The 27,088-nt window shown below is 38.9% G+C and overlaps 2 protein-coding genes across 2 annotated transcripts in view; both read right to left on the reverse strand.

The window, feature by feature from the left end:
• LOC140228332 (SPARC-like) overlaps positions 1–8,159 on the reverse strand; it is a 42,409-nt gene extending 34,250 nt beyond the window's left edge. The window contains exon 1 of the mRNA XM_072308559.1: positions 7,947–8,159. Within this exon, the coding sequence (XP_072164660.1) occupies positions 7,947–7,994 (48 nt within the window). The 5' untranslated portion in view covers positions 7,995–8,159. The remainder of the gene's footprint in view (positions 1–7,946) is intronic.
• Positions 8,160–16,441: 8,282 nt separating this feature from the next.
• Positions 16,442–27,088, reverse strand: part of LOC140228733 (uncharacterized) — a 68,973-nt gene continuing 58,326 nt past the window's right edge. The window contains exon 2 of the mRNA XM_072309014.1: positions 16,442–19,686. Coding sequence (XP_072165115.1) covers positions 17,084–19,686 — 2,603 coding nt within the window. The 3' untranslated portion in view covers positions 16,442–17,083. The remainder of the gene's footprint in view (positions 19,687–27,088) is intronic.

Consider the following 27,088-nt stretch of genomic DNA (forward strand, 5'->3'; position numbering starts at 1 on the left):
TTCGATAACGCTGTTGGCCGCTTTAGCTACGCTGTTCCTACGCTTTCCCAGACTCAATTATGCACGTCTTCCGCTCTCGCCGCTCTAAAATCGAACGTAGCCGATACGCTGGAAAATGTTTCCAGAACAGCAAAACTGATGATGATGAGGAGGGCGCGTTGTCGTTGTTGCGAAAATGAAGACGAAGGAGCGCATATTTAAGAAGAAGAGATGCACACAATAAAGAGAATAAAGCAAAACACTTTGGAGCTACTGTACGGGACCCCGTGCAGGATAATAATATCTGACTTTGGTATTTTGATATCCGATGGATACTACTTCCATTGCAAAAGAAATTAGCCGTGACCCTTTTCGGCTGAATGAAACCAATATATATATATATATATATATATATATATATATATATATATATATATATATATATATATATATATATTTATATATATATATATATATATATGTGTGTGTGTGTGTGTGTGTGTGTGTGTGTGTGTGTGTGTGTGTGTGTGTGTAGGGGGCACTTTGGGGCTACTGTCTGGGGCCCCGTACAGGATAACATAACTGGCTTTAGTGCTTTGGATATCTCTGATGAGTACTACTTCCGATTGCAAAGAAAGTAGCCGTGACCCTTTTCAGCTGAATAAAATCAATGTGTGTGTGTGGGGGGGGGGGGGGGGGGGGGAGGGGGAGGGGGAGGGGGTAAGGGGGGGTATTTTGGATTTCTCTGATGGGTACTAATTCCATTGCAAAAGAAATTAGCCGTGACCCTTTTTCAGCTGAATGAAACTATTGTGTGAGTATGTATGTTGGGGGGGGGGGCACTTTTGGGCTACTGTCTAGGGCCCCGTACAGGACAAAATAACTGGCTTTGGTGTTTTGTATGTCTCTGATGGGTACTACTTCCATTGCAAATGAAATTAGCCGTTACTCTTATCAACTGAATAAAGTCAATGTGTGTGTGTGTGTTTGTACGTAGGGCTTATAGGGGGTGGGGCACTTTGGGGCTACTGTCTGGGGCCCCGTGCAGGATAAAATAGCTGGCTTTGGTGTTTTGGATATCTCTGATTGGTACTCCTTCCATTGCAAAAGAAATTATCCCTGACTCTTTTTAATTGAATAAAATCAATGTTTGTGTGTGTTTATACGTAGGCCTATGGGGGTGGGGCCCTTTGGGGCTACTGTCTAGGGCCCCGTACAGGATAAAATAGCTGGCATTGGTGTTTTGGATATCTCTGATGGGAACTACTTCCATTGCAAAAGAAAGTAGCCGTGACCCTTTTCAGCTGAATAACACCATATTTCTGGGGCCCTTTGGGGCTACTGTCTGGGGCCCCGTACAGGATAAAATAGCTGGCATTGCTGTTTTCATGATAAGTACACCCAAAGGAACAATATCCACCAACTTTTGTCCGTGACCCCCTTCGGCTGAATAAATCCATTTTTCGGGGTCCCTTTTTGTGGTCCCTAGGGGCAATTCCACGGTAACTCGCGTTACAAATAATGGGTACATTTATGGGATAATGTGCCGATATCTTTGTAATTGGAAGGATCCACAAGTTACTTTTTTCATCATTGGTTAAGTAGACATACACCAACTAAATGAATCCAAAAAGAAAAATAAAGGACAAACATGTTGGGATTCTTGAATCATTTAATTTTGGTAACTCGCGTTACACAAAAAGGACATGGTCAATTCTATAAAGGCCTCTTTTTGGAAAGTCTCCTCATACTAGACAATCCTGATAAAAGTTTTCCTACCTTGAATTGATAGTGGGTTAGGACTCATGAATTAACACTATCAAAGTTGAGTAACAATGACCTGGTAAAATGTAGGGAGCCTTTTTATCGGTAACTCGCGTTACGGTAACTCGCGTTACATTATGTCCACTAACACAGGGTGACACAAATTGATGACATACAACTGTTCTGATGGCATTGAATCTTGTGTTGAATATTTTGAGAGATGCTTAGTACATAGTAAAATGAATAAATGTTAAACAAATATTTTACTAATCAACCCAATTGATAGAGAAGAATGTTTTTAAGACTAAAAAGAGCTTCACTCCTCAAAGAGACCCTGAATATGTTTCAATATATACCCAGATGATTTAGGTGTATAAGTACATAATTTTCAGAGTGTAAAAATGAAAGATGTTGAAATTCTTTTAAAAACAAAACATAAAAGTATCAAACCCTATAAACAAGTTTACAAAAAAGCCTACAATCTTTCAAAAATTAAAATCCTGTCTTTTTGAAAACTCTAATTTCTTTGCAACTAACTGACAAATAGACCAGTTCGTAATTCCACTTTGCGCATGAGCAGAAAAAGTTCATTTGTCCCAACAGGCATTTTGGTTTGTAAATTCACTGATATAAGCATCTGTGATGTGATGATTATTCATGTGATCCTTATCTAAATGATGCTTGCCAGCACATCCACCTGACAGCAAGAATGGTATTTTGCAATATAAAAGGAAATAAGCTGTTACTGCATTCAATACAAAACAATGAAATGGATGCTTGCTAAATTATAAACTGATGGGAGTATTCTGATCCCCTGATCGAAATGAAAGTTCATTCTTTTTTTGAACATGAATTCCATAAATTGTTATGTCAGGCAAGTTTTATGCATTATGCCACTTTGAAAAAGAGTGAAGTGCCGAACCAACTGAGAGAAAAGAAAGGTCATTTGTACCAATGTGTACATGAACTACAGTGTAATTACGAACTGGCTTATTACCCTACATCAACTTAAATAAGCACTCAATTGATCAGTGTTTTTGTAGTAGCCATGATTAAAAAAGTCATGGGCGTGCATACTCGAGCAGTATTCGAACTAAGACCTCCTGATCTCCGGACGGGCATCATCTCGCAACTAGACCACCGAACTTCCGCCCGACTAGAAGTGTTGGTTCTAATCCTTATATCATGCAGCGGGTACTGCATAATTATTCAAATTCATGAAATTCTTTCGTTGAGATGTTATTATTGCAACTAATTGACAAATTGCCCTACATCAACATAATAAAAACTGAATTGATCAGTGTTTTATTAGTAGCCATGATAAAAAATCATGGGCACACATGGGTACTTGAGCAGGCCGGATTCGAACCCACAACCTCCTGATCTCCGGACAGGCGTCATTTTCACTAGACCACCGAATAAGTATTAGAACCAACACTTGCTGCTTTATAGGTCTACTGTAATAAAAATTCTGTAATACTAATGCAGGAATTTCAGAAGATAAATTTTAGGTTAACCTCGTTCACTGCTGGATGTACATGTACAGACTATGTACACATGCAGTAAGCCTGGCTAGACTCCTCAATGTGGCATGTGATCAGTGGCCTTGATGCTAGTATTATACAATCACAGTTTATTAGGCTACTCTCCTTTGTTTCAGTCCAGCATAGTATGTATAACACTAGGTTTGATTGTTTTCACCATGATATAGCTCAATTAAGTGTTAAAATTTGCTTACGTTGGTGGAAACTTGTGTTTATAGTCGGTAACTCGCGTTACATACCGGTAACTCGCGTTACATGGTAACTCGCGTTACACTTTTCATTGACATTTTTTAATGTGATGACAGTGTTTATTCAAGTCAACATCCTGTGTACAGTATCAGGGTGTGATGAATTTAGAAAATTATGATTCCCAACAAATTACCCCCACTGCTTCCTTCAGAATGAAAGATATTTTTTGTTTCGGTAACTCGCGTTACATGGCTCAAGGGCTGAACTTTCAGGTGGTGATAAAAATTTTTTGAAGGTGGCATAGAAATTTTCTCATGGGAAACTGAAGTAGAACCAATTTGCTTCTTTAAAATGATTTAACTGAAGTGCTAGCAGGATTTTTCTTTTAAAAAAATGTATATCAAGTTAAGCATGCATTTTAGCAATTTGGATGACTGAAAAATTGTCTTGAACATTTGTAGCTGTTTCTCAGGAAATATTTGACCGATTGATATAATTCTTTGAGTTTCTTCAACTTCAATATATGGGTAATACATAATGAGTAATTCTTTTGCAATATAATAAACTTGAAATTTTAGTGCCATGTCCACATTCCCATGGAATTGCCCCTAGGCTTACGGTACAGGATGTGACTTGCCAGCAATGCATTTTATTGACCCTTGGACACATCCCTATATGATGAGACCATTAAAAAGTGTGACCCTTTTCAGCTGAATAAATGCTCTGGGCCCCCGGTCTAAAGCTAGCTTTCATGTAGGTCCCGTCATACTTCTCTTTGATCAACCCCATTTCGATTTCGATTTTGACCAGTTATCATTACATGTAATTACTGTGTTATCACCTTGTATATTGTTTGTTTTCTGCACATTGTTCACAAGGTAAAAGAACTTGTCTGGTTTCTGTTGTAATGTTCATAAATGAGAAGTATGAAAATAAAATGAATTGAATTGAATTGAATGGTTGGAATTAATAAATGCGAACTTTCAGTCACATCTATTCACGACACCCCACGTATCATGAACAAATGTATTTTGGCTACACATGTTGGGGAAAGAAATTGTAAGTTTTGATGAAGAAAGCCGCAAGATCAGCATGAATCGTGGACCAAAAATAAACAAACAAACAAAACAGAAACAGAAACAAAAGAAAAACAACGCACTCTATATTTCAGATGATAACTGGGGTAGTGTTCTAACAACTTGGACTAGTACGATGAACGATTTTCATATCTCATGGAGACAAACACTTGGACACTACTGTTGGCAATCATAATTGTCTCATTTTCTCAGTGTTGTGCCTTAACTTGCAGTTTCAACTTTTTCGTCCAGTCATTTCGAGATGCATATCCACAATGAATTATCCTCATCCATCCATAATCATAATTCTGATAGGACCAACAATTGGCCTAGTACTTTGTTTGTGCATGGTATCTCCATGGTTTGTGGTTGAATTTGTATTTGCGTGTGTTTGTGCGTATCAAATTATAATTTGTCGCATAACCAGATAACGTGGGAAAAGTTGTCATAAGCAATTATGAAGGCGCTGTAGGCCTATTCGCTCACACAAAGGCGGCTCCTTTATATGGTACTTGCGTTGCTATGCTCATAATAATGATACCATACACTACGGACCAAAGCTTGCCTCTGTAATCGCTGTCCGAACCAGCCTTATGCAGTCGCAGTGTTACCATCCATACATCACACTCACCCAGAGAGCCAAACATTCGTGGAATGCCGTCAGTGCGTGGCGTGTTCGTTTCACGGCCATCGGTATGGCGGACGAAGCGCTAGCCAAAGATATCCAGAGTTGTTAAGGCGGACATGCAACTTTAGACAGCACTGACCGTTCGCGAAACGAGATTTGACGAGATGTTTGTTTGGAATGTATTGCAGACGATGATATGAGGACTGTAAACTCAACGGTTATCACATGAATTGTGAACAATTTGCAGAATAGTTTCTACACAATTTAAACTGTGTGCCATCTTTTTATAGATGTATCGTATTTCAGATACCTGCATGCGCACAGTCTATGATTTAAATTTTATACATTTTAATTTCAAAGACGTATAAATGTTATGTCACCATCATTAGTTGTGAAGTGCTTGTAGAGAGGTAACGATAAATGTTAGGCGATACAGGGCCTAATGGAATATGGAATGTCATTCATCTTCAAGATAAAATCATATTACCACCATGATTTGACAATATATAACAATATCTTTTCACAAGACATCCCTCACTCATAGCCATGTATTGTCTACTCTTGCACCTATTATAGTTATTACTACCCTTTTCATTTGTTAACTGAACGCTTTTTCGAAATAAAGATACACGCACGAATAGCACACTAGACTAGTAGTCCTTGTCTGATAATGTGAAGAAATCGCAGATCCATGTCAAAGTAAAGAGCCTTCGTTGATCAGGTGTATTCACTCATAACCTCTCAAACACACGTCTAAATCAACTGCAGTAGTGCGTGTCTTTTGCTATTTTCACACAGATTCAATCACTATCAAGTTTATAACTTGTCACGTTCTCGCTTCTGCAGTCCGCCGATCTACTTTGGAATGAAATTTGATTTCGAACCTTTCCATTTCCAAGGTCTGATTTACCAATTACCAGTAATAAGGAGTGGGCACGATGTATGTGTGTGTGGGTTTTTTTTTTTCCCCCGGGGGGGGGGGGGGGGGAGGGGGGGGGGATGGAGGCGGAGGCGGAGGAGGATGAGGAGGAGGAGGGAAGGGTCATAATGTGGGCTGTGTTCCACTGATAGACAACGGCGATTGTGTTGATGTGATTCCCTTGGCATAGCATTTTTTTAAAGTGACTAAGCGTGAATGCCCTTTCCAGTTATGTACCTTCATCTACGCAGTGCACCAATGTTCATAACATCTTTGTTTTTTACACCATTACACTATAGTAAAAACAACGCTTGAAGGGAATTTTCGAGAGAGTACTAATCTGGTACATTATCTTTTTCAACTGAATCATGACTACCATAATCATTTCACAAATGTATAAAGCATGTCTTTGCTCATGATACTGCAAAATGATACAACACAGAACATTATGTACCGTACTACAACTGCCAGCCTTTGCCTTTTTCTAGGATTATGTTGTCTGTGTGTGCGCTGCGTTATCTCTTCATTTATAGAAGTTGGTTGATAGGAAATAAATGATATTCCACTAATAGTGAGAAATCTTATTTGGGGCTTGAGCAGATTAATTTCACAATCGGTGACAGCAGAATATGTCCACACGATATCGCGCATAAAACTTATTGGCGGTCGATGCTTCAACGAGCATTATATTCTATGAGATTTCAATAAATACTTTCAAATAAAGGCGTAACTTTTGATACTAAACCTATTCTCCAATCACAGATACACGAGAAGATCTTCATTAAAGGATTTTTTTTTCCTGGAAGGGGGGGGGGGGTCATCTTATGCGATGTATCCCAACAAGAAAGCAGATGAGCGGAACAACGCATCAACAGTTATAAATTATGATTGCATTGTACATTGACACCTTTAGACAGTGCTTTCGAAAGCAAGCTAAACATCGCACTGCATTCTGGAGGAATATACTACGCATGTAATCATATTCATAAATTTTGTATTCTATATAAACCAACGCCCCCTGCCTAGGTGATGCCGTATGTGCCGTTTCTAGCAGGCCCCCTACCTCTCGTGGCTGGGGAAACGCATATGTTTCCTGTCTCGGAGGAATGTCGGTCTGTCAAAATGTCCTGGAAACCTACTGGGTTGATCTGAATATAGTACCCGATATGCTTCAACGTGGACTTGACGGGCGATAATCGGTTATGTCACCAAAATTAATATTACACATACATAACTAAGTGCATGATATGAGAACAGAGAAACGCTTATGCCGTTCTCTATATTTTGAGATATCGGGTTCAGCTTTTTTCTCACTGAGTAGTTGATGTGTTTCGAATCGTAGCGAGTTCACAGTGAATAATAAAAAGCACAGCACAATAAAGCAAAATAATACGAATTAGCACAAAGAAATGTTTGGTGTTGCTGTAATCAAAATCATAGAATAATATTATTCTTGCATGGTTTGCATAACAATATTCTTTCTTCATTCCGCGGTACGTCATTAAAGTGACTAACTTTGAGTCCTCAGGGTGACTGTGGAGCGAGTTTATCCTGGACAACGTTGCAACCTATCTCTTGGACTTGATTTCAGGAGCCAACATCGAAATTTGGGAGCATTGTTGGTTGTTGATGAAGATATTCGTAAAGAACAAATAAAATGATTAAGTTTCTTTGCTTGATATCACAACCATGCTACACAAGATGGATATGTAAAAGTGTGTATTTCAAAGATTCAAACTATCACAATTTGTTGATTCTTATTATAGAAAAGATATTTAGACACGGACCACCTTATCGGGGTTCAAGAAGACGGATGGTGAAAAGAGAGCCAAATGATGTTGACTTACCATGGGCAGAAAGAGCCCGATGAGAGCAAACCAGAACATATTCGTCATCTTTCTCTCACAGCGCCTCTCTTGGCTTATCCGAACAAGTAGAGTGCCAATTAAAGCAGACAAGAAGAACGAGGCTGGTATTCCTGTCTCACTTTAGTCCTGGACTAGGCACAGTCCTGGTTCTACAGATTCGAAGCAGAGAACTCAACTCGGCGTCCTCACACGCGCACGGTAGCAGACAGTACTGGGCGCTCGATCTATCGTCGCACAACGACAGTGAGTCCCTGAGCAGAACAGTTGTTCCGTCCCGCGGAGTCTCCTCAAAGGAAACGGAGGACTTTACACAGTGACCTTGTCGCCCTCTACGTCCAGACGAGCTGTTGCTGGCGACAGACGCTATTGGTTGGATATATCCGTCGATAATTGAAACCAGAATTGACCGATGGACAATAGATTATGTAAAATAGAAAATGGAGCATCTTTATGATTCAGTTAAGTCTACCTTTATCCTTCTGTTTGACTTATACCTACATTCATTGAGTTTATGATGCCGTTAAAAGGAATGAAACCCTCATGTTATACTTGGGTGGATTGAGTAAATGCAGTAATGATTAGTAGAACCTTGGAGGGATATGCCTCAGTCAGCGGGGTTTGAGGAAAACCGAACAATCAGTTCAAAAGTTATGAAAAAGTAAAGTTTTGGTACCGTCATCTGTGGTTAAGAAGACTACAACAATTCGGGATGTCACAGTAGTGAAAAAGATGTAAGTAAAAAATCAATCTTTTATTGAACATTACACATTTTCTTTCACCTTTTACTGATATAAATATGTTGAGGGTAAAATTATTCCACCTGCTTTCTCAAAGAGGTGAGCCAGTTATTCTTTCATTATGCTTTGAAAATAAAAAAAGTTGAATTCTCATTACATTTTTTCTTTCATGTGCTGTCCTATACAGTGACATCACAAATCCCTGTAGTCCTTCTATCCATCGATGACAACGCCGCAATTTCAAAAACTGTATAACTTTTGAACGGATTGCCGATTCTGATTCTACAACTTTTATTAGCGCATTCACTCAATCCGTGCACGTGTGCATTTGGTTTTCATTCCCCTTCAAGGCTGTAATGAACCACAATTTACATCACATGGTAAAATAAGCATTGCATAAGCATGATGGAGCAAAAGGAACAAGATCGCAAAAAAAAAAATAAAAAAAATCATGAGGTATGATTGAGTAAGTTGGGGCCAAATCATGATTTGGTGGTCTTGTGGAGCAGTTTTGTTCTTGTGACTGATATTACTTGTATCGTTAATCTAAAGAAAAATCCAGTGCTAATTTCTTATCTCCTCAACTACCGTACGTTACTATCAATCTCGAAAAGATAATACCGATTTTATTATTTTTTATTTTTATTTTATTTATTTATTTATTTATTTATTTTTTTTTGGGGGGGGGGGCTAAAAATCAAGAATAGTTGTTTGTTAAAAATTGCTGTAGAACTATTATATCTTTTTTTAACACTATAAAGAAAATCCACGGCGATCACGGTCACTTACAGGGATGGTACAGTATTGGTGGAAATGAGAATTGGGTTTTTAACTTTTTGCGAGATACCAAGAAAACACTTGTGAAATAGTACAGAGCATACCGTTTTAAGAGGAATTTAAAGTTTATTTGATGAAAATCTGGTTTGGAATGACTGAAATATCCAAAAACAAAGTAAAACAAAGCGATCATAATAAAATGTGGGTCCCACACTTTATTAGAATCGCTCTGTTTTGGACATCTCAGCCATTTCAAAACCAATTTTCATCAAATAAACGTTGAATTCCTCATAGAATTACATGCTCTTTCATATTTCATAAGAGGTTTCTCATTATCTCACCAAAAATGGTAGAAACCTGAAATTAGGTCTCAACCGAAACTATACCATCCCTTTTTTAACCATGAAATCTATTGCGAGGTTCCAAAGTAATACAGAGTTCTGATGTTTGTTGAATGACGAACTTTCCAACTACCCTGACGTTCACGATGTATTGTAATAAGTCTCAATTTTACTTAAAACGTCATAACGAGAGCATGGGTGCATGTGAGATGCTCTAATGCATGCGAATTGTCATCTTAAAAAGGGATTTCCGATGATGAGAATAGTCCTGATGGACTATTCTCAGATCTTTGTACTGCAATGATCGGCTATAAATCAATGCCCATATTATTATGACAATTTAAAAAAGACTAATAAATGAATTCTTCTTCCCCATACAGCCTTGCTCTTTCATTAAAAAAAAATGCTATGAGAGATAGATAGATAGATAGATAGATAGATAGATAGATAGATAGATAGACAGATAGCGACAGACAGACAGATAGATAGATAGACAGATAGCGACAGACAGACAGATAGATAGATAGACAGATAGCGACAGACAGACAGACGGACAGAGAGGGAGAGAGAAAATGAGAGTAAAAAGGGTAGAAAGATAAATTATCTAGATAATTAGACAGACAGACGGATAGAAAGATAGACAGACCTACAGATGGATAGATAGATACGCTGTAGATAGGTAGATAGATAGACTACATAGATAGATAGATAGATAGATAGATAGATAGATAGATAGATAGATAGATAGATAAATGAATAGATAGATAGATACATTGCAGATAGATAGATGAATACTAGTAGATGGATGGATATATAGATAGATAGATGGGTAGGCAAATACGGTGCAGAGGTTTATAGAGGAATACACCCACCCACATACGCGTAACCTCGACAATAGACGTATAGGCCCTATAGGCCTACATAAAAAAAAAAAAAAAACCAATGGTAACGAAATTCTAAACTGCTACTCAAATTGATTTCATTGACAGATACATCACTCTCTTCTAAAGGGGCCAAAGGTCACACGTGCAAACCATAATGTTCAAGGGAGATGGCAGTCTCTGTAGTCACTGGGTTTGTTTGGACAGTGAACAGCAGGAATCTCTTCCTTCCCGGACATAATACAGGCATCTAGATGACTTAAAGCTGATTGTTAACGGTGTTTTCATTGTTATTTGTTATGTTGTCTATATCTGTCGTTTTATTTACACAACTGTCTACCTATATACTGTGAGAGATGCATTTTTTTTTATTGTCATCGTCTATACGAATGCATTTGTAAGATCGTAACTGCTGATCGACTTCTAGTAGAGGGTGACAATTTATGAAATATGTATCTCTGATTGTAGCCCATTTTCATCCCTCTGAATTCTTATTCTCTTGACTAATACATATCTATCTAATCAAACTATTCATCTGCCCGTGTGTATAGATGTAGGCTATGTTCGATGAGTGTGTGCATAGCTTTTTTATCTTCGTTCTGGGGCTAGGCGTACAGAACAGTGCGACCGACTCATTGCCACACAGTGCTCTGCTGTAACAGCTTATTGCGCTGGACAGCCTTCGTGTACAGAGCTACAGTTTGGTATTAATATTGACAAGTAAAATAACTTTTTACTACCGCTGCTTTCCTATAATCTATGTACCTCTAAAATCCATTTTCATTGAATCTTAAAAGAACATGAACAAAATATTAATCGTTCCTTTTCAGAAAAAGTGAGCTTGAACTGCAAAACTCACGTAGCTATCCCATTTACATGCTGATGTACTGGTTTCAAATCAGTGAACGTGATCTCGTCGTACTCGAGCCCCACTCTTCCGATTCTTTCAAGGACATGAGAAAGGATGATTTGGATGAGGTCAACTCTCTGGAAATTTCAGTCAACTACACTATGATATACTATACACTACAACAATCATACCATGTTTATTGACAGGGTTAAAAAATGATAAACTACATGTACAAAACAAAACACTCATGAGGTCGAGTGCTTCCTATGTGTATTCGGTCAGAGGGTTTGTTCCTCCGTTCAAGGTTCACGATAAGCGGTTTCCACTTTGTGAAGCTTGAATGATTCTTGAAATCATGCCATTAACTCGAACAGTTTAAAATGGTTGCTTTAACAATTAAAATGCATTATACAAACTGAAAATTCTCCACATCTGTAGAGAATACTGTAGCGGCCTAGTGCACTGTACATGTACCTTGTACTTGACAGCTATAGTGTGGTTCGTTCACTTCGTTCGCTTGTGATGCGTCTTGAACCTGGGGGCTACCTGATTGTTTGCACATGTGTTTCCATGGATGCGTGTACAACGATGTTTGACCTCAAAACATTGTGGAGCGCTGGCAAAGCGTTGACCCAAGGGACCATGGATATTCCTCCACGCGATGAGAAAGCATCGATAGCGGAAACAGGATATGTTGTGCAATGACGACACACAAGAGGGCGCTATACAATAGCGGAAGCTCTTCATGTGACAGCGTACTTACTTGCACTGAACATATTAGGGATGTGCCCACACACTGTAATACCAATGCCAAAAAGTAGTTAAGTATTGGTACTACATGTACTGTAGTTTAAAGTTTGATGGCAACCCGTTTTTCCCACAGTTCTTGCTGCAAAAATTATTTTGTCTACACTGAACAGAACACTTAAACTTGTTTGATATTGTGACATATTTGTGTGAAAGAATATACAACTTACCACTACACAGAATAAATTTGCATAATTGTGATTGGTTCCCGAGTTTGTTATCTATCAATGCACAGAAATGTTACCCTGTAATATCCCTATTTGGTATGTAGTCATTTGAATGCTTGATTTCCCACTGATAGTGATGAGTGTGTCCAAAAGGTTAGAAAAGGATTCATAATTTTTCTATCAACAATAATTATGACATTAATTATTATGATACTTGAAATCCAGTTTGCATGGTTGTTGTTAAGTTACTGGAGCAATCCAGTATGGGGGATCAAGTATCAATACCCCCTCCCACCCCCCCCCCCATACACACATGTTCATACAGTGTACATACATACTCCATACACATTTTGAAGCATACACACACACATTCACACATTCAGGCATACCCACATACCTATACATTGTACATTCAACATCTTTACAACCTTTCATTTTAATCTGATAGGCACATGAATATCTTCAAAATTATATGTTATGTAACTTGTGCAGTATCATTGAAGACCTGATTGTTCTCTTTTTGATGATGACCATACTTTAAAAACAGAACTTTGAAAATGGTGTTAATCTGCTTGTGCATTCAAACTCTTCACATACAAATGTACTTAACACAAGTTTGATGTTTCCTTGGCCATCTGTTTTATCCCAATAATATTGTACACAAAGGCTCAATGATATATCTTCAAAATATTTCTCCTGAGGTAAAATGTAATGCGTAAAAGAAAGGGGTTACAATAACAAATCTTATGATGTTTAAAGGTTTGCATGGTTGTGTGAATTATGTGAGGAGAGTTTTGCATTTTGGTGAACTGCAAACCAAACCAATAGTAGATTTCTCTCTGTCACTTTACCCTGGGGGCACAAATAAAACAGCCTTCTCACAAAATGTGAGGAGGTACGTTGTACAAGTTGTACAGATAAGCACTGAAACACAGGTCATTTTCACTTCTCGCTGATAATTATGATCATTATTTAATGAGCTGTCATGTCAATCACGTCATTCAAAAAATTACAATTTATGCCAACAGAGGACATCATGACATTGAAACATAATTTGACATGTACACGTACACAGAGAATATCCCACTTCACACAATGCATGATGTAGTCACTACTATGACCTTTAACTTTTCATTTGCTACCAATCACACTGAGGTGGAACACTGGAAGCATGATGACAGAAGTTGTGATAACAATCTTGACTTCATCAACATGTCTGCCGGAAAGTTTGAGGAAGAAAATGAAATCATGCATCGTTTGGAAGTGAAAATGTCTACTATCAAAACATAATGAGGAACTTTCCAAACTACATTGTACTTACAAGTGTAGTAATTTTGTACTGATGTCTTGGTTTTGCTTTGTTTCTCTCTGTGCATCTGTAATCACCGGGGGGGGGGGGGGGGGGGGATAGCACAGACCAACACATCATTATTCCCTTTCTTACTCTAGAAAATAGATTATCAAGAGTTTGTGCAGGCTAAAAGTGAGTTTTTCTATCGTAGTTTTGGCTTGATAATGAACCAGAAATTCCTAAAACGATCAGGTTGACACTATAATGGGGCATGCGTGAGAAAGTGCTAAACTGTCAGTCAGTTGTACAAACTACACCAACTCGGGGAATTACCTTCAGGGGAGAGGGATACATTTATAACTTTGAGGAGTCACTTGGAAAGATCATCTCCCATCAAAAGACATGATTAGGTAAACATATTATTTTTCATATACAAATTGAAAGACATCTTAGCATTTTCACAGACCATTATCAAATTACATAATATCATGTTGGAAAAAAAATGAACATACACAAGGATTGTTTAAAAGACACTACACATTCTACAGAAATCTGAATAACCCTTCTATTTTCCCGCATAACTGGTCTTTACACTGCTATATATTGAGCATATCTAAATGAAGGATCTACTGCCCACTTCTTCATGCGTTTTTCAACAGGTATTTTTAAAAATGTCCTCTCCAACAAAAAAGATGGAATAAAATAAAAATTCTTATCTGTGAGTCTTTTGTACAATATTGAAATGTGTTTCACATCACATAGTATGTTGGGTCATAATACTGGGGAATAATCACCTAATTTTAAGTAAACAATGACAACTAACTGTATGTATACATGAATTACGATATCATTAACTTTATCATTAATTTCAACAATAGGCCAAATAACACTTTCCTGAATTACCCGTACAATGAAGTCTGGACTGTATTAAGGGCAGGTATAGCAATATGGCACAAGCAAATGAGAAGAACACAAGAGTTATAATAATACAGGACTGGTGGCATAGTTAGTGTTTGGTTTAAAATAATGTTGTTTGTAGACTAAGTACATTCATGAATTGTTGTTGCAGCATTGTGGTCAAGGAAAAAAAAGTCACATATACACGACACGTTAGACTAAGTGACATTCAAAGGACATGTTACTAAGATATGCATGACATTAACACAACAGAGTTTTGCAAGCTGTCTCTGTATAGATGTAGTCATCAGTAGGCCTATCTTGTGACAAATTTATCAACTTCTGTGGCTCTCATTACTTGTCAAGATGATTTGAGACCAGGGAATATCCACAAATCTATGGATCTAATCTTTGGAATGAGCTGAGATATTTACTGACTATTCAGGAATCATTTTTTTTTTAAAGATATCATTTCAAAAGATGGTACACTTCCCAATCACGCAGAATGTTTGTTTCAGCACCATACTAGAGATCAAGATATTTATGAAATGATTCTCTTTGCAACAATCTAATCACCGTAATCCTTGAAAATGTTTAAAGTGTGAAGACATACTGGCAAACTACCTCCTGTTTCTATGAACACACAATGTTTTCTAATCTCATTCTCAACCTCTATAACTTAAAAATACAATATCTTACAATAAATATCTTCATTACATAACAACATGGGGAAGTAGATTAAAGTTACATCTGTAGAATACAGGAGCTATGTACAGATTCTTATTCAATGGTACATTCTTCAGACATGATGTATATGATACAAAACAAAGTCAATATTCACAAAACATAATATGAAAGCTCTTCAACCTAATGTTGTCACCACGCTACTGCTCTTTCCTTTTAGACAAACCAACGAACATCACAACTGTTTTCTGCTAGCTGCTCACTCTCCTAAGGTGTGTGGCAACACCTCATAAGTACTGACGTCTGTTCCATAATTGATATTCACACCAGCTCAATGCATAATAGTACAAGTATCCATCTAGTAACTGTTTCAACATCAGCATCAACTTGTCTAAAAATGTACAACAAGCGGTCTCTGCAGTACTTTGATGCTGATCTCTCATAGAAGACTGCAGATCTTTCATGAGCACTCCTACATATAAATAGGTTATTCATAAATTAATCATGATTATTCCTTTGGCTGCATCAACTTCATTTACGTACATGACATCTCTTCACATGCATGTTTCTTCATTGTACATACAGCTAGATTAAACTTGTGTTCACCATCTGAATAAAACATTTTGCTGAAAAGAGCCACAAGAAAGCACCGCAGTCATGTAACTGGCCAAATGCACACGTGCCACAATTCACATTTCCTTTTTTTGTATTCCACCCAAAGTGGTCTATTCCAAAAATGTTAAATGTAGCAGTCTATCAATTCTTTGGTCAGAATGGATTGTAGCAAGGCCTTTTCTGTCTATGGCACTACTCTTTTCAATTATATTCCTAAGAGTGCTCCTCAATTTTGACCTATGGGATTTCATTTGATATGGGAATATGATACATAATGAACAAACGATGAAAGAGAAAATTGGCAAAACAGAGTTATGAGTTTAAAAAGTTAAAACAAAAACCCAAATCTACCAGGAAAAACAAAGAGATGAGTAAGATGTAAATCAAGCTTCTCTAAATATAACACAGGACAATATCATTTGTAGCTTTTGATGTATACCACACATATCATCAGATTGGAAGCAAAAGGCATTCACTCTTTAACAGGCCTTTCAATGTGTTTACATATTTCTGTCTGTTGATGATATGCTCTTTCCCAAGATTCCTAAACACCGAATGGGAAGAAGTTTACTCCATTGGAGACTTCGCTACCACACCAGTGGAACATCTAAAAAAGGTGACTCTAAATACTTATATCACTTCTGCTGCAATCCAATGATCGTGGTGTCAACTTCTTCTCACATGACTGCCGAAGCACTGATGCAACATTACAAAATTTCTGAATTACGGTCCTGGAATAGAATACATACCATGGTAGAGAACTTACATTGAATAAGTAAATATTTCTAACTTTACAACATTATATTTGGTGTAGTAAATACCAAAGAATTTGGCAATTCATAACAGAATACAGTACAATTCGACACAGTCAATCATAGAATTAAAAGATGTGTATGGCATTGTTCTAGTTCTGTTATCCAGCAAGGTTGAAAAACAATTACAAGACTATTAAATTTTCAATGGAATCTCAGCATCATTAAGGCAAATATTGGAAGGGCAGTTAAATACTACACAGAGAGCAAGATAAAATGTGGGATAAAATGGTCACCTCTGGTCCTGTTTCAGTTTCTCATACTGTTCCGATGACCTCATAACTCTTCACTCGGCTTAGTCTCTTGCTCCTAGAGCTATGACCTGACTTTTCTGATGATGTTGAATTCCCATCCTTGTCATCACTTTCACTGCGCCGTCTCTCCTTCAGGGACTTGACGGTCAGGTCTGAGCTGCTCGATTGGTCACTTGTGCTGGACAGTGGACGCCGCCGCTGTGGATCTGTTGGACTGACTTTGGCCATGGCCGTGTTGTTGTAACCTCGCCGAGGGATGGGTCTAACCAGGACTGGGATACTGCTGCTGCTACTGGAGTGAGACTTGATGGTCAGGGAGTCTGGGGAAACCTGCTTGGAGGGAAAACCGTTGGAGTTGAAGCCGTTGTTGACAGATGACCTTGGTGAGTTGAAACCACTGTCACCTGTTGAGCTTGATAGACTCTCCATTCTCTGGTGGGCTGGTGGTTGACCCTGGGGTAACGAAGGGCAACTACCATTGATGGCACCACTGGGACTTATTGGGTGACTTACGATGGATGGAGGATCACCGTGGTCTGTGTATTCAGTGGTACTCATTGAAATGAATGACTCCCGATCAAAGCTCCTGTTGAGTTCTCCATTACCCCCTCTGTTACAGTGGTCCAGGATTTCGGGATAGCTCTGCATGCCAGAGGACCTGTTCTTATCATTCTCCTCACGCTTTGAGTGGACTTTCAGTTTCTGGTCAGCCTTCTCATTCTGCATCTCTTCTTCTAATAGTTTGTCTATTTCTTCGTCTTTGTAGAAGGTCTCATGACTTGAGTGTGGTCTCTTCTGAAGCAAGTCATGTTTCCTCATGACAACCTTCTCAAGCTGGGTGCTGTCTCCCATCCTGTCTGACTCTGGCTGCAGTCTGTTGTTCTCTAAGCTCTCCGACACCTGGTTGTTGGAGCTGTGCAGTGAGGAGTGGTGTGGTGCTGACTTGACAACCATCTTGCCATTGTCCTGGAATGCGAGGCAGATCTTGCGGCTAGTAGCTACCAGCTGCCTCTCATGCTCAGGAGGCTGCACCATCTGGGCATCACTAAGATCCTCTTCAGAGGAACATCTTCGCACTGAATGACTTCTTCGCTTCTCGTACTGCTCAACTGCACTGCGTTCATAGGGATGCACGCGTGAATCCTCCTCTGCCTGTCTCTGGCTTGACACATTCGCTGTTGATCCATTGGGCTCTACCCTTTGACTCGCAAACAATCTTCCCTGTCTTCTCTCCCTCAAGAGGTCAGCATGTCTCTGCTTCAGCAACCTCTTCTCCACAGCTGCAACTCGCCTCCTGGGATTCATCTCCAATTCTGAGTCACTTCCAGCCAGGGAACTTTCACTGGTGAGACCCTGGTATGGCTTGGGATTGTGAGGTTGAGATCTGTCCATGGAGTTGAAGTAATGTTTAATTTTGTCCCCCTTGTCATCTTTTACTGCCTTCTGTGGACTCTTTGATAGTAACGGTTTTTGTTCTGCTACAGCCTTAGTCCTGTGCTTACCATCGTACATCTTTGTGGGTCGGAGGAACTCCGCTTCACTCTCAGGCATGGACTCCTGCCCATCCTGGTACTTCTGCTGAAGAGCTTTAGCAGTCTGGGTAAGGCGTCCATGATCAAGGGCATAGTGGTGTGATGCTTTCACATTATTCATATCTGCTGGCAAACTCTTCCTCTTTGTCTTAGGGCTCACTGTATGTTTCGGCATTGATGGCGCAGCTTCAAGAGTCTTTGATTTCTCCCTCTCTTCTCGGTTTTTATCATCATCCTTCTGTGTCTTGTTTCCCAGCTTCTCAGGAGTCTTTTTCATCCAGTGGTTGTAGTTAAAGAATGGGTCATGAATGTCTGACGGAGGAAACTGTGCAGAAAATGTTTGAAGAGGAGCTGCGTAATTGTTGTTTTGCATTTGCTTTGGCTTCTTCTGCACAGCTTTGCCAAGCAGTCGTCCAAGGCAAGATGGCTTTGCCTCGGAGTCTGATGTCAGGTAACCTTGGTCATAGTAGGAGATGTCGCTTGGTAGCCGCATGGAGCTGGTTCTGTCAAAATTGGACCTCTTCTGAGGACTGCGCTTCTCTCTCATTGACATGCTGCGCTGGAAGGCAGCGCGGCCTTCAGGAATACTGTCTAAAGCTGGATTGGCTGGGTAGGACATTGGCCTTGAGGAAGCGCTGCACTCTGCTCGGACCTTGATACCCATGTTTTCATTCACCTTCTCTGGGAAGGTGTGTCTTGTCAGCACACCATCCTTGTACATCAAGTATTCCTTGGCTGGTTTCACCTTCTCCTTCTTTTTAGCAGTGGCAAAAGTTGCAACACTCTCAGCGTCGGTGGTGTCAGGCGGCACCTCGTCACCCTTGGTGATGTAATAGCCGAGGCCGTTGTGGAGGATCTTGCCCTCATTCATGAGATGAGTCAGAGACTTGTGGATGATCTCTGGGCTGGGTACAGGCATCTTGTCATAGCACTCAGACAGCTTCTTGCGTACTGTTTCCTGCGTGGCAACGAGCTTGCGTCTGTTCATCTCAGATATGAGCAGACAGAGAACCTCTGTCAGTGGGATGAACTGGGCTTGCTGGATGGGCCATAGCTCCACACTGGGAACATCACCTGCAAGGAAATAAAAAGATTTACACTGGAGTAAATCCTAAGTGTAATAGACTTGATCTGGTGTTCACACTGTACAGCCCAATGTAGGCATATATTGTGAGTAGAGCAATGACGATTATCGAAATAATCTGAAGTGGCACATATAAGTGTCCAATTGCACTCTGGTCAAATGTTCTTATCATACCCATTGATATGAGATCAATTAATATCTGGAACTAAGTTGATTGATTGATTTGATGCAAATAAATAGGAAAGTTATGACATAATATGCAAAAAAAGAAAAAGAAAATAGGGCTCTCTCTGATTTCACTTAGAGTAAATGGCACTAAAAAGGCCTGATTTTCACAATAGTATTTTCATCATTTAAACAATACTCATTACAACTACACTGTAAAATGACACTGCCTGAAATATCATTAAAATCTTGTAAAAACAGGAGAAATGAGAATTAAACCACTAACAAAATGTAAAGAGAGAGCAAATTTAGATGGACGGGTATAACTGGCACATGTCAAATGAGGTCCATAGAAGAGCGCCATCTGAGTTGACAAGCCATATAGTGTCCCACACTGTTTTGTCTGGCAGAGACATAAAGGCACCACTGCATGGGGCTGGGACACCACGACAGAGCAGGCAGAACAAAACAACAATAATACATCAATTGATGATGTCAACACTATCAAAAGGAACCTTGCAAATTGTTCACTTCTCATTGTTAGATACTCGGACTGTTTATTTCTTCTTGTGCTCTTTTTTTTTTTTCATCCGTCCTCAATACAAAAAGTACAGCCCCCTAACCAGTTTTTGCTGGAGATTTGACAAGGTGATGCAACATTCCTCAAAACATGTTTACCTTTATATCATGACTTTGGAGGGCAAACAGACTGGTTTTCACTGGCTGTGCTTTCTTGGATTTGCAATTATCTCAGACAAACATGACATGGAGAACAATCATTGCAGACTTTATTTTGATAGGTCGATAAGGGAATCCATTCTACTATTTGTCTCAGAAATACAGATTACCACAAGATACAAGGCCTTTTCTTCCCTGCAAAACACACAAAACATGTCATTCAACTCAGTAAACTCACACTGTGTTAAAAGAAACAAAACAAAATTGAGTTTGTGGACAAAGAGACAATTTTATGTCACCAAAATGAGAAAGAAAGCCTCTGCAAAATAGAGATATATGAATACCATGAACTGAACCAACAGTTAAAACTTGTTAAATCATGCTAACAAAAGCAGGAAATCATGACTGTGGCAACCATCTGTTCAACTTCACATTCTGAGCTCACTGCCCTTTTATGCAACCATGTTGTGAACCTATGCAATCACAATGAACACTTAAAAAGAGAAGAAAAAAAAAAAGAGTTCCTATTCCGTCATGGTACATTAACTTCTGGTGAATGATGCCGACTATAAAGTCTCCTTTTTCTCACAAAGGCGGCAGATTGTCCATCATACATTGACCTTTGGCAGTTAAATCTGAACTTGTGTAATAATTCAGTTTTGACAGAGTCAAAAAATAAACTTTGATGGAGTGTTCAATGTCCTATTTCCAACACAGGAGGAGAAAACCAGCACTGACAGGTCTACAAATGTGAGGAAAGAAATCTTTGTTCATATTCTGGTGTATATGAGGACACTGCCGTCTACTCTCTTTCATATCAATGAATATGAAGTGGTCTATTTAAGCTTTATTTCCAATATCAAAAAGGCATTCTCACAGGATACACATTCTAATGACATGGAAAAACTGAATGAAAGAATGTTTGATATTTTTCTGTTTTTTTTTTTTTTTTTCTGTTCTCTAATACAAAGGGGTATAGTGGGTAGGAGATTCCAACATTGCACAAATACCAGAACAAGTTCATCAGATGCTTGTATTCTATCCACTGAGAGTATGGATTATGGCACAATGTATGCAGCACTATATATTTCACTAATTTTCAGTGACTAGGAATTTGAAGTACACTATCGAACCAAATTGTATCAATTCTGCCTAAATCATTATTGAAACATGTTTGAATGAGGACTATTACTCCCTCAAGATAGTTTGTCATAGCAATTACTTTGAAATAACTTCTTGGAAACAGAAAATATGAACAGATTTACAATAATCTTATCACATAATTGCTGGAATATATCTTTGCAGGATTAGTGCTATTTCTGGCTCAAACCAAGGCAGCATGCTGCTACACTGGCATGTCACATCCTCTCCTACACACCCAGAGTGCTCAAAGCAAACATTCTAATCTGTCTCTGCTTTATTTTTCTCTTTTTTACTTTACCTTTCATTCCCCAATTTCATGCAAGTTCATACAAGTTCATACTCTTCATCTTTTGTTTTCCATAAGTTAACTGAAAAAAGCCTACATCTGACCAATTTCCAAAGTTTGCCATAATTTTTTCCCCTATAGTATAGGTCCTACCTGTTCGACTGATTATTCACTGCTATTCATATCAGGACAGTATGATTTTATTTCATTTTATTTTATTTTTTGAGCATGGAAGAGTTATTCTAGAAGGGATCCAATCTCAATAAATTTAGATTCCTTCATTCATGTCATAATTGTCATGTTTCACTATAAGAGCAAGATGCAGGCAGCAAGATATTCAAGTGAAGACTGCAACTTCAAATGCAGATGAATAAGATACACAAGCACACATACATACAGAAACACACACATCCACAAAAAAAGACAAACAAATATGTAACCAAACACATACAGTACAGCTGTACACACACACACACACACACACACACACACACACAGAATACATACACAGTGTTGCTATGCTACATATGCATAAATACCTTGGGAGTAATTCAGAAATCTCAAAGCATCCATAATAGCTTATCGGAGGCATTGATCTACTGCAAGTTATTAGGCATCATTTATTTCTCAAATGATCCATGTCGGCTTTCATCATGGTACCCCCCTTTCTGATCTATTTACCAAACACTCCCCCACACACACTCATTCAAATTCAACTGCAGCAGCTGTAGACGCACAATCTGACCACACTCTGGCATGGTTTATTCAAGAACTGCTTGTCGATCTACCTGCACTGCTGAGGATTGAGTAGAATTCCAATCACCTACACCATCTCAACAAGAGTGAAAAATTATGAGATGAGATCTCCCATGATCTACTCATAATCATAACTTGTTAACAGAATAATAATAAAAAAAAACTACCCCCAGTTTCTGGATACACTGTAGGTAGTTTGCAAAGTTTAGTATCTCTGTGATACACTGTAGGTAGTTTGCAAAGTTTAGTATCGCTGTAAGACGTATGTTACTCAATACTGTAAGTGCAGGACCGAAACTTGACAGCAAGCAATACATTTGACATAGTTCACATTTAATCATAATGACTCAGAAGTGAATATATGACTGTATGACAAGCCCAGCTCTCAAACAGGTTCATAATCTTGCTTTGAATATCATGCATATTCACATATAAACCCTTTCTGTGTTTCACCACACATAGCTAGTGATTAGATGATGTCATGCACAAGACAAGAAATATGCACACTAGTAATATGGGGTTCCTTTAAAACCTTTCCATAACTTGGCTTTTTGCTCCATTCCGTTCACCAAAACAGAATTAATAGAAGACAATTTGTTGCAAACAAGTCTAGCCGCACAGCCCGTTTCATTTCTTTCTTTGTCAGAATTCTGGGTCTCCCGTGAATGGATGCAGAACGGATGTCTCTGGGCTACACAGGGAATTATGAAGAAATGTTCACCGCCCTTTTTTTTTCTCTTTTTTTCCCGGCATTCTTTAATTTGTTTACCAAAATTCAAACACAGGGCCTAATCTGGGAGGCTGGTGAAAGGGACTGGATTTGGGGTCTCATGAGTAAACATTTTTCCTAACTAAAGGTATTTTTGTTTGCCGCACTGCTAATGGTATGATGAAGGTTCATTCATTCTCCTAATCATCCCTAATATAATACATAATACCAGATAACATCTTGGCGCTCCTAGCTCTGTGCTATGCAAGGACAGAAGTTTCTAGGACTTCACTTTATTTTTACCCGGGGGAGGGGGTGGGTTATGGGTTACAGAAAAGGGCTATCAGATCAGGCACTGCATTTCTGTTGTACAGTGTATACTATTAGCCTCACACAGTGTCATGCAATGGAAAATGAGTGCACTAACCGTTTTTATCTTCCCCAGTATTTGCTTCAGGTAGTTTTTCTTCTCAAGGAAACTAATTTCTGGCAAATCCTGTCTTGGCCTATGAATACTATTTCTCCAGGCTTATCAAGATGGTCTGGTGGGATGGATTAACAATACACATGATTCAAGGCTGCCACCATTTCAAAATCAAAATCAGGGGATTACAAAGACCTACCACAAGGTAGTACAATGCTGCATGCATTTCAACAGGTAATAATAGATCCAAAATCCAAGATATTTTTCTATACTTGTGTCAGGACATCAAGAAATATATCATTTTCGGGAAGCCCACTGCAGAATCAGGGATACTTGGCTAGCTAGATAAAAGTAAATGGGGAATGTTAGCACAAATGAGAGACAGTTTTTTCCCAGCATCATGCCTGTCTTGTTTCCATAGATACCACACTGCACATCTCTCTTCTGCCAACATACAAGTCAACCTTCTACAAAATTTCTTATCAAGTGGTAAGTTTCAATGCCCTTGGCTTTCAATTTGTAGTTCATGTTGGTTTGTCAGTAGTATTCTCATTGTAACCTTTGTCACTGAAAAAATCATGAAGGGAGAAAAACTTGATGGGCCTCAGAAATACAGATAGCAGATACATATCTCTTAAGTCAGTCTATCTTTATGTTTGTCAAAGTTCCTACGTTAATAGTAAGATGCCACCATTAAAAAAAGAATTACCCTCCCCCCTTTCTCCCAGCACAAAAAAAAAAAAAAAATGGAATTTGCTCGCTGTTCTTTCAAGCACATGATGTAAATTCTGCATTTTGATGAATCTACAGTAATTCAGGCAATGCAACGATACACAAGCACAATTTCAACACTACTCTCTTTCCAATTATGGCCGCACAAACGTCATCCACAGGCTGGACAACAAAAGCAAATCACAGGTGGTCAGTGTTACTGTGCGGAACAGAAAGGCTGGACACACGAGGGTGACAAAGGGAGACGAAGGAAGAGAAAAGGAAAGAGGCAGACATGCAAACAAGCAGGCGCACGGAGAGACAAAGAAAGAGCTAAGAAAAGAGATTCCTCATCAAAAGAGCACCTTGACATGGGCGTCGATTATTCCATCAACCATACAGTAAATTGCTATTTTTCTTTCTCTGTCGGCTCCTGAGCCTCATGGCGCTGCCATGGAGCTCAGACGAAGTGGAAGTAACTGGCGTAGATCAGCAAATCAATAATTGTTGCCGCTCTATGAGAATGGCACAGTTGCAAGAAGGCGATATGGAGAGACTGAGAGCACTTCCTATTGTAACACCAACGTAGATGCTGGACCTAAAAGCAGTATCAATTACTTGTCATTGTCTTGTATCGACGTGTTTTAGGATTATCTTCACTTACACCTGGAAGGACAACCACTTAAATTTGTCTACATTGGAAAACTGAAGACTGGCTTCACATTTTACAACTCCAGATGGATATCTACCCTCGGTAAAAAGAGAGTGGAAAAAAATACATGCCATATATGTACATGCTTAAATGCTCTGTTTTGCTTGAAGGTCTAATGATTACACTACAATTACAATAGTGCCAGAGTTTAAACCATTGACCTCTTTGCTGAATGCAGAGGGTAATCCACTAGACTGCAATACCTCACTCTGATATACCATACATATGCCTGACTGATCAATGAGTTTGAGTTTATACTTGTCCTCTACATTACATTACAGAGAAAAAGAGACTACAGTACAACGACATCTGAGGGGCATTTTTTCTGGTGATATCAAAATGCAGGAAGGGCCTCAAGAAAGCGCCCATTAGTATGGGGATACTCTTCAATATATTGCATGCATCACTTTTAATCAATGGGACTTAGTTTGCGGTCAGAGAGAAGCTAGGTGAACAAAAGGTGTGTGTGGCGGTAAGAGACTGCAGTAGCTTAGGCCAAGCTAACACCACCCAGGTGTCTGTGATGAAAACACCCCCTGGTGTAAGTTTTTCTTTTCTGCGTCTCCATGACTGTGAGGCAGATATAAAGTTAGCCGGGAGAATTAGACACCAATGAAATTTCATGAAGAGTGGAGACCTTCAACCTGACAAAGTCAAATTAGAGCTCATATCAGAGCTGTGAAAATGCCATCACAAATGGCGACAAAATTGGTATAGACTTACACAAAGGCGGAGGGTTGAATTACATTATGACATATCTCTCACACCTCTTGTGACGCCTGAACATAATACGTCTGGACAAAAAAGAAAAAAAGAAGGTAATGAAAATCTCTCACGTGCTGTGGGAGCATTATATTACCAACAAATGGAGCCAACTGAATCATAAACAGGCACAAATTCTACTGAACTTCTACTGAGAGGTGATAGCACACTATCACTCTACATATATAGATGGATATGACCATAAAACATAGATACAACCATGAAATCTTGAATAATCCCTTTAGGGTTCTGCATGAGATCGTCATACACATGATATACCAAAGGTCAATGACCTGTAGTGATCCCATATTGTGGATATAAGCTCTTTGTAGCATTAAATAGGGGCAAAGTAAAGACAAGGGAAGTGGCAGTGATGTGACACAAAATGCATTCATGTCTGACCACAGCTAACGAACAGTTAGGTGATCCTTCTTTCATCATTTCTAGTCTAGAGAAAACAAAACAGAGAATGGATAATGCAAATGATGACAAAACAGGATTTAAATCTTATGCTGTGAGATTGCTGAATGGTTGTTGATGGTGCTTTAAAGTCAATGACAGCACCTCCTGTTTGGTTTGTATACAAAATCCTTGTGTGACTACATTTCAAATAAAAAACAAGTCATATTTATACACTGTATATGTATGTATTCTACTTGTTAAAAACAGCCACTTTTTGTATCTATTTTTGTGTGTTTCCATATCCTTCACCCCTTCTTTCAAGGAAAACTGCGGTCACCACGATCAGCGGTCTGAGTGGTCAATCGCCCGGCTATTGTAAAGCAAAAGATCGCTTTGATCAAGTGCCCATTGTCCACTATTGATCAGGTGAGGCCTGCTGGACCGGTTGCCCATTCTGTGAGACACTGGAGGAGTGTCTCTCCCCATTGTTTACATCTCTCTGAAGGGTAGGGAGAGATGTCTTTCCTCTTGCAATAACCCATTTCCACCGTACTCTTCCCTGCTTTATACTGCATCCTTCATTAAGCTGTGCAGCTGGTAATATGAATTATCAATTGGAATGTACCCCCGAGTAGACGAGAATA

This window comes from Diadema setosum, chromosome 5, assembly GCF_964275005.1.
Source record: "Diadema setosum chromosome 5, eeDiaSeto1, whole genome shotgun sequence".
In the NCBI taxonomy this organism is placed as follows: domain Eukaryota; kingdom Metazoa; phylum Echinodermata; class Echinoidea; order Diadematoida; family Diadematidae; genus Diadema; species Diadema setosum.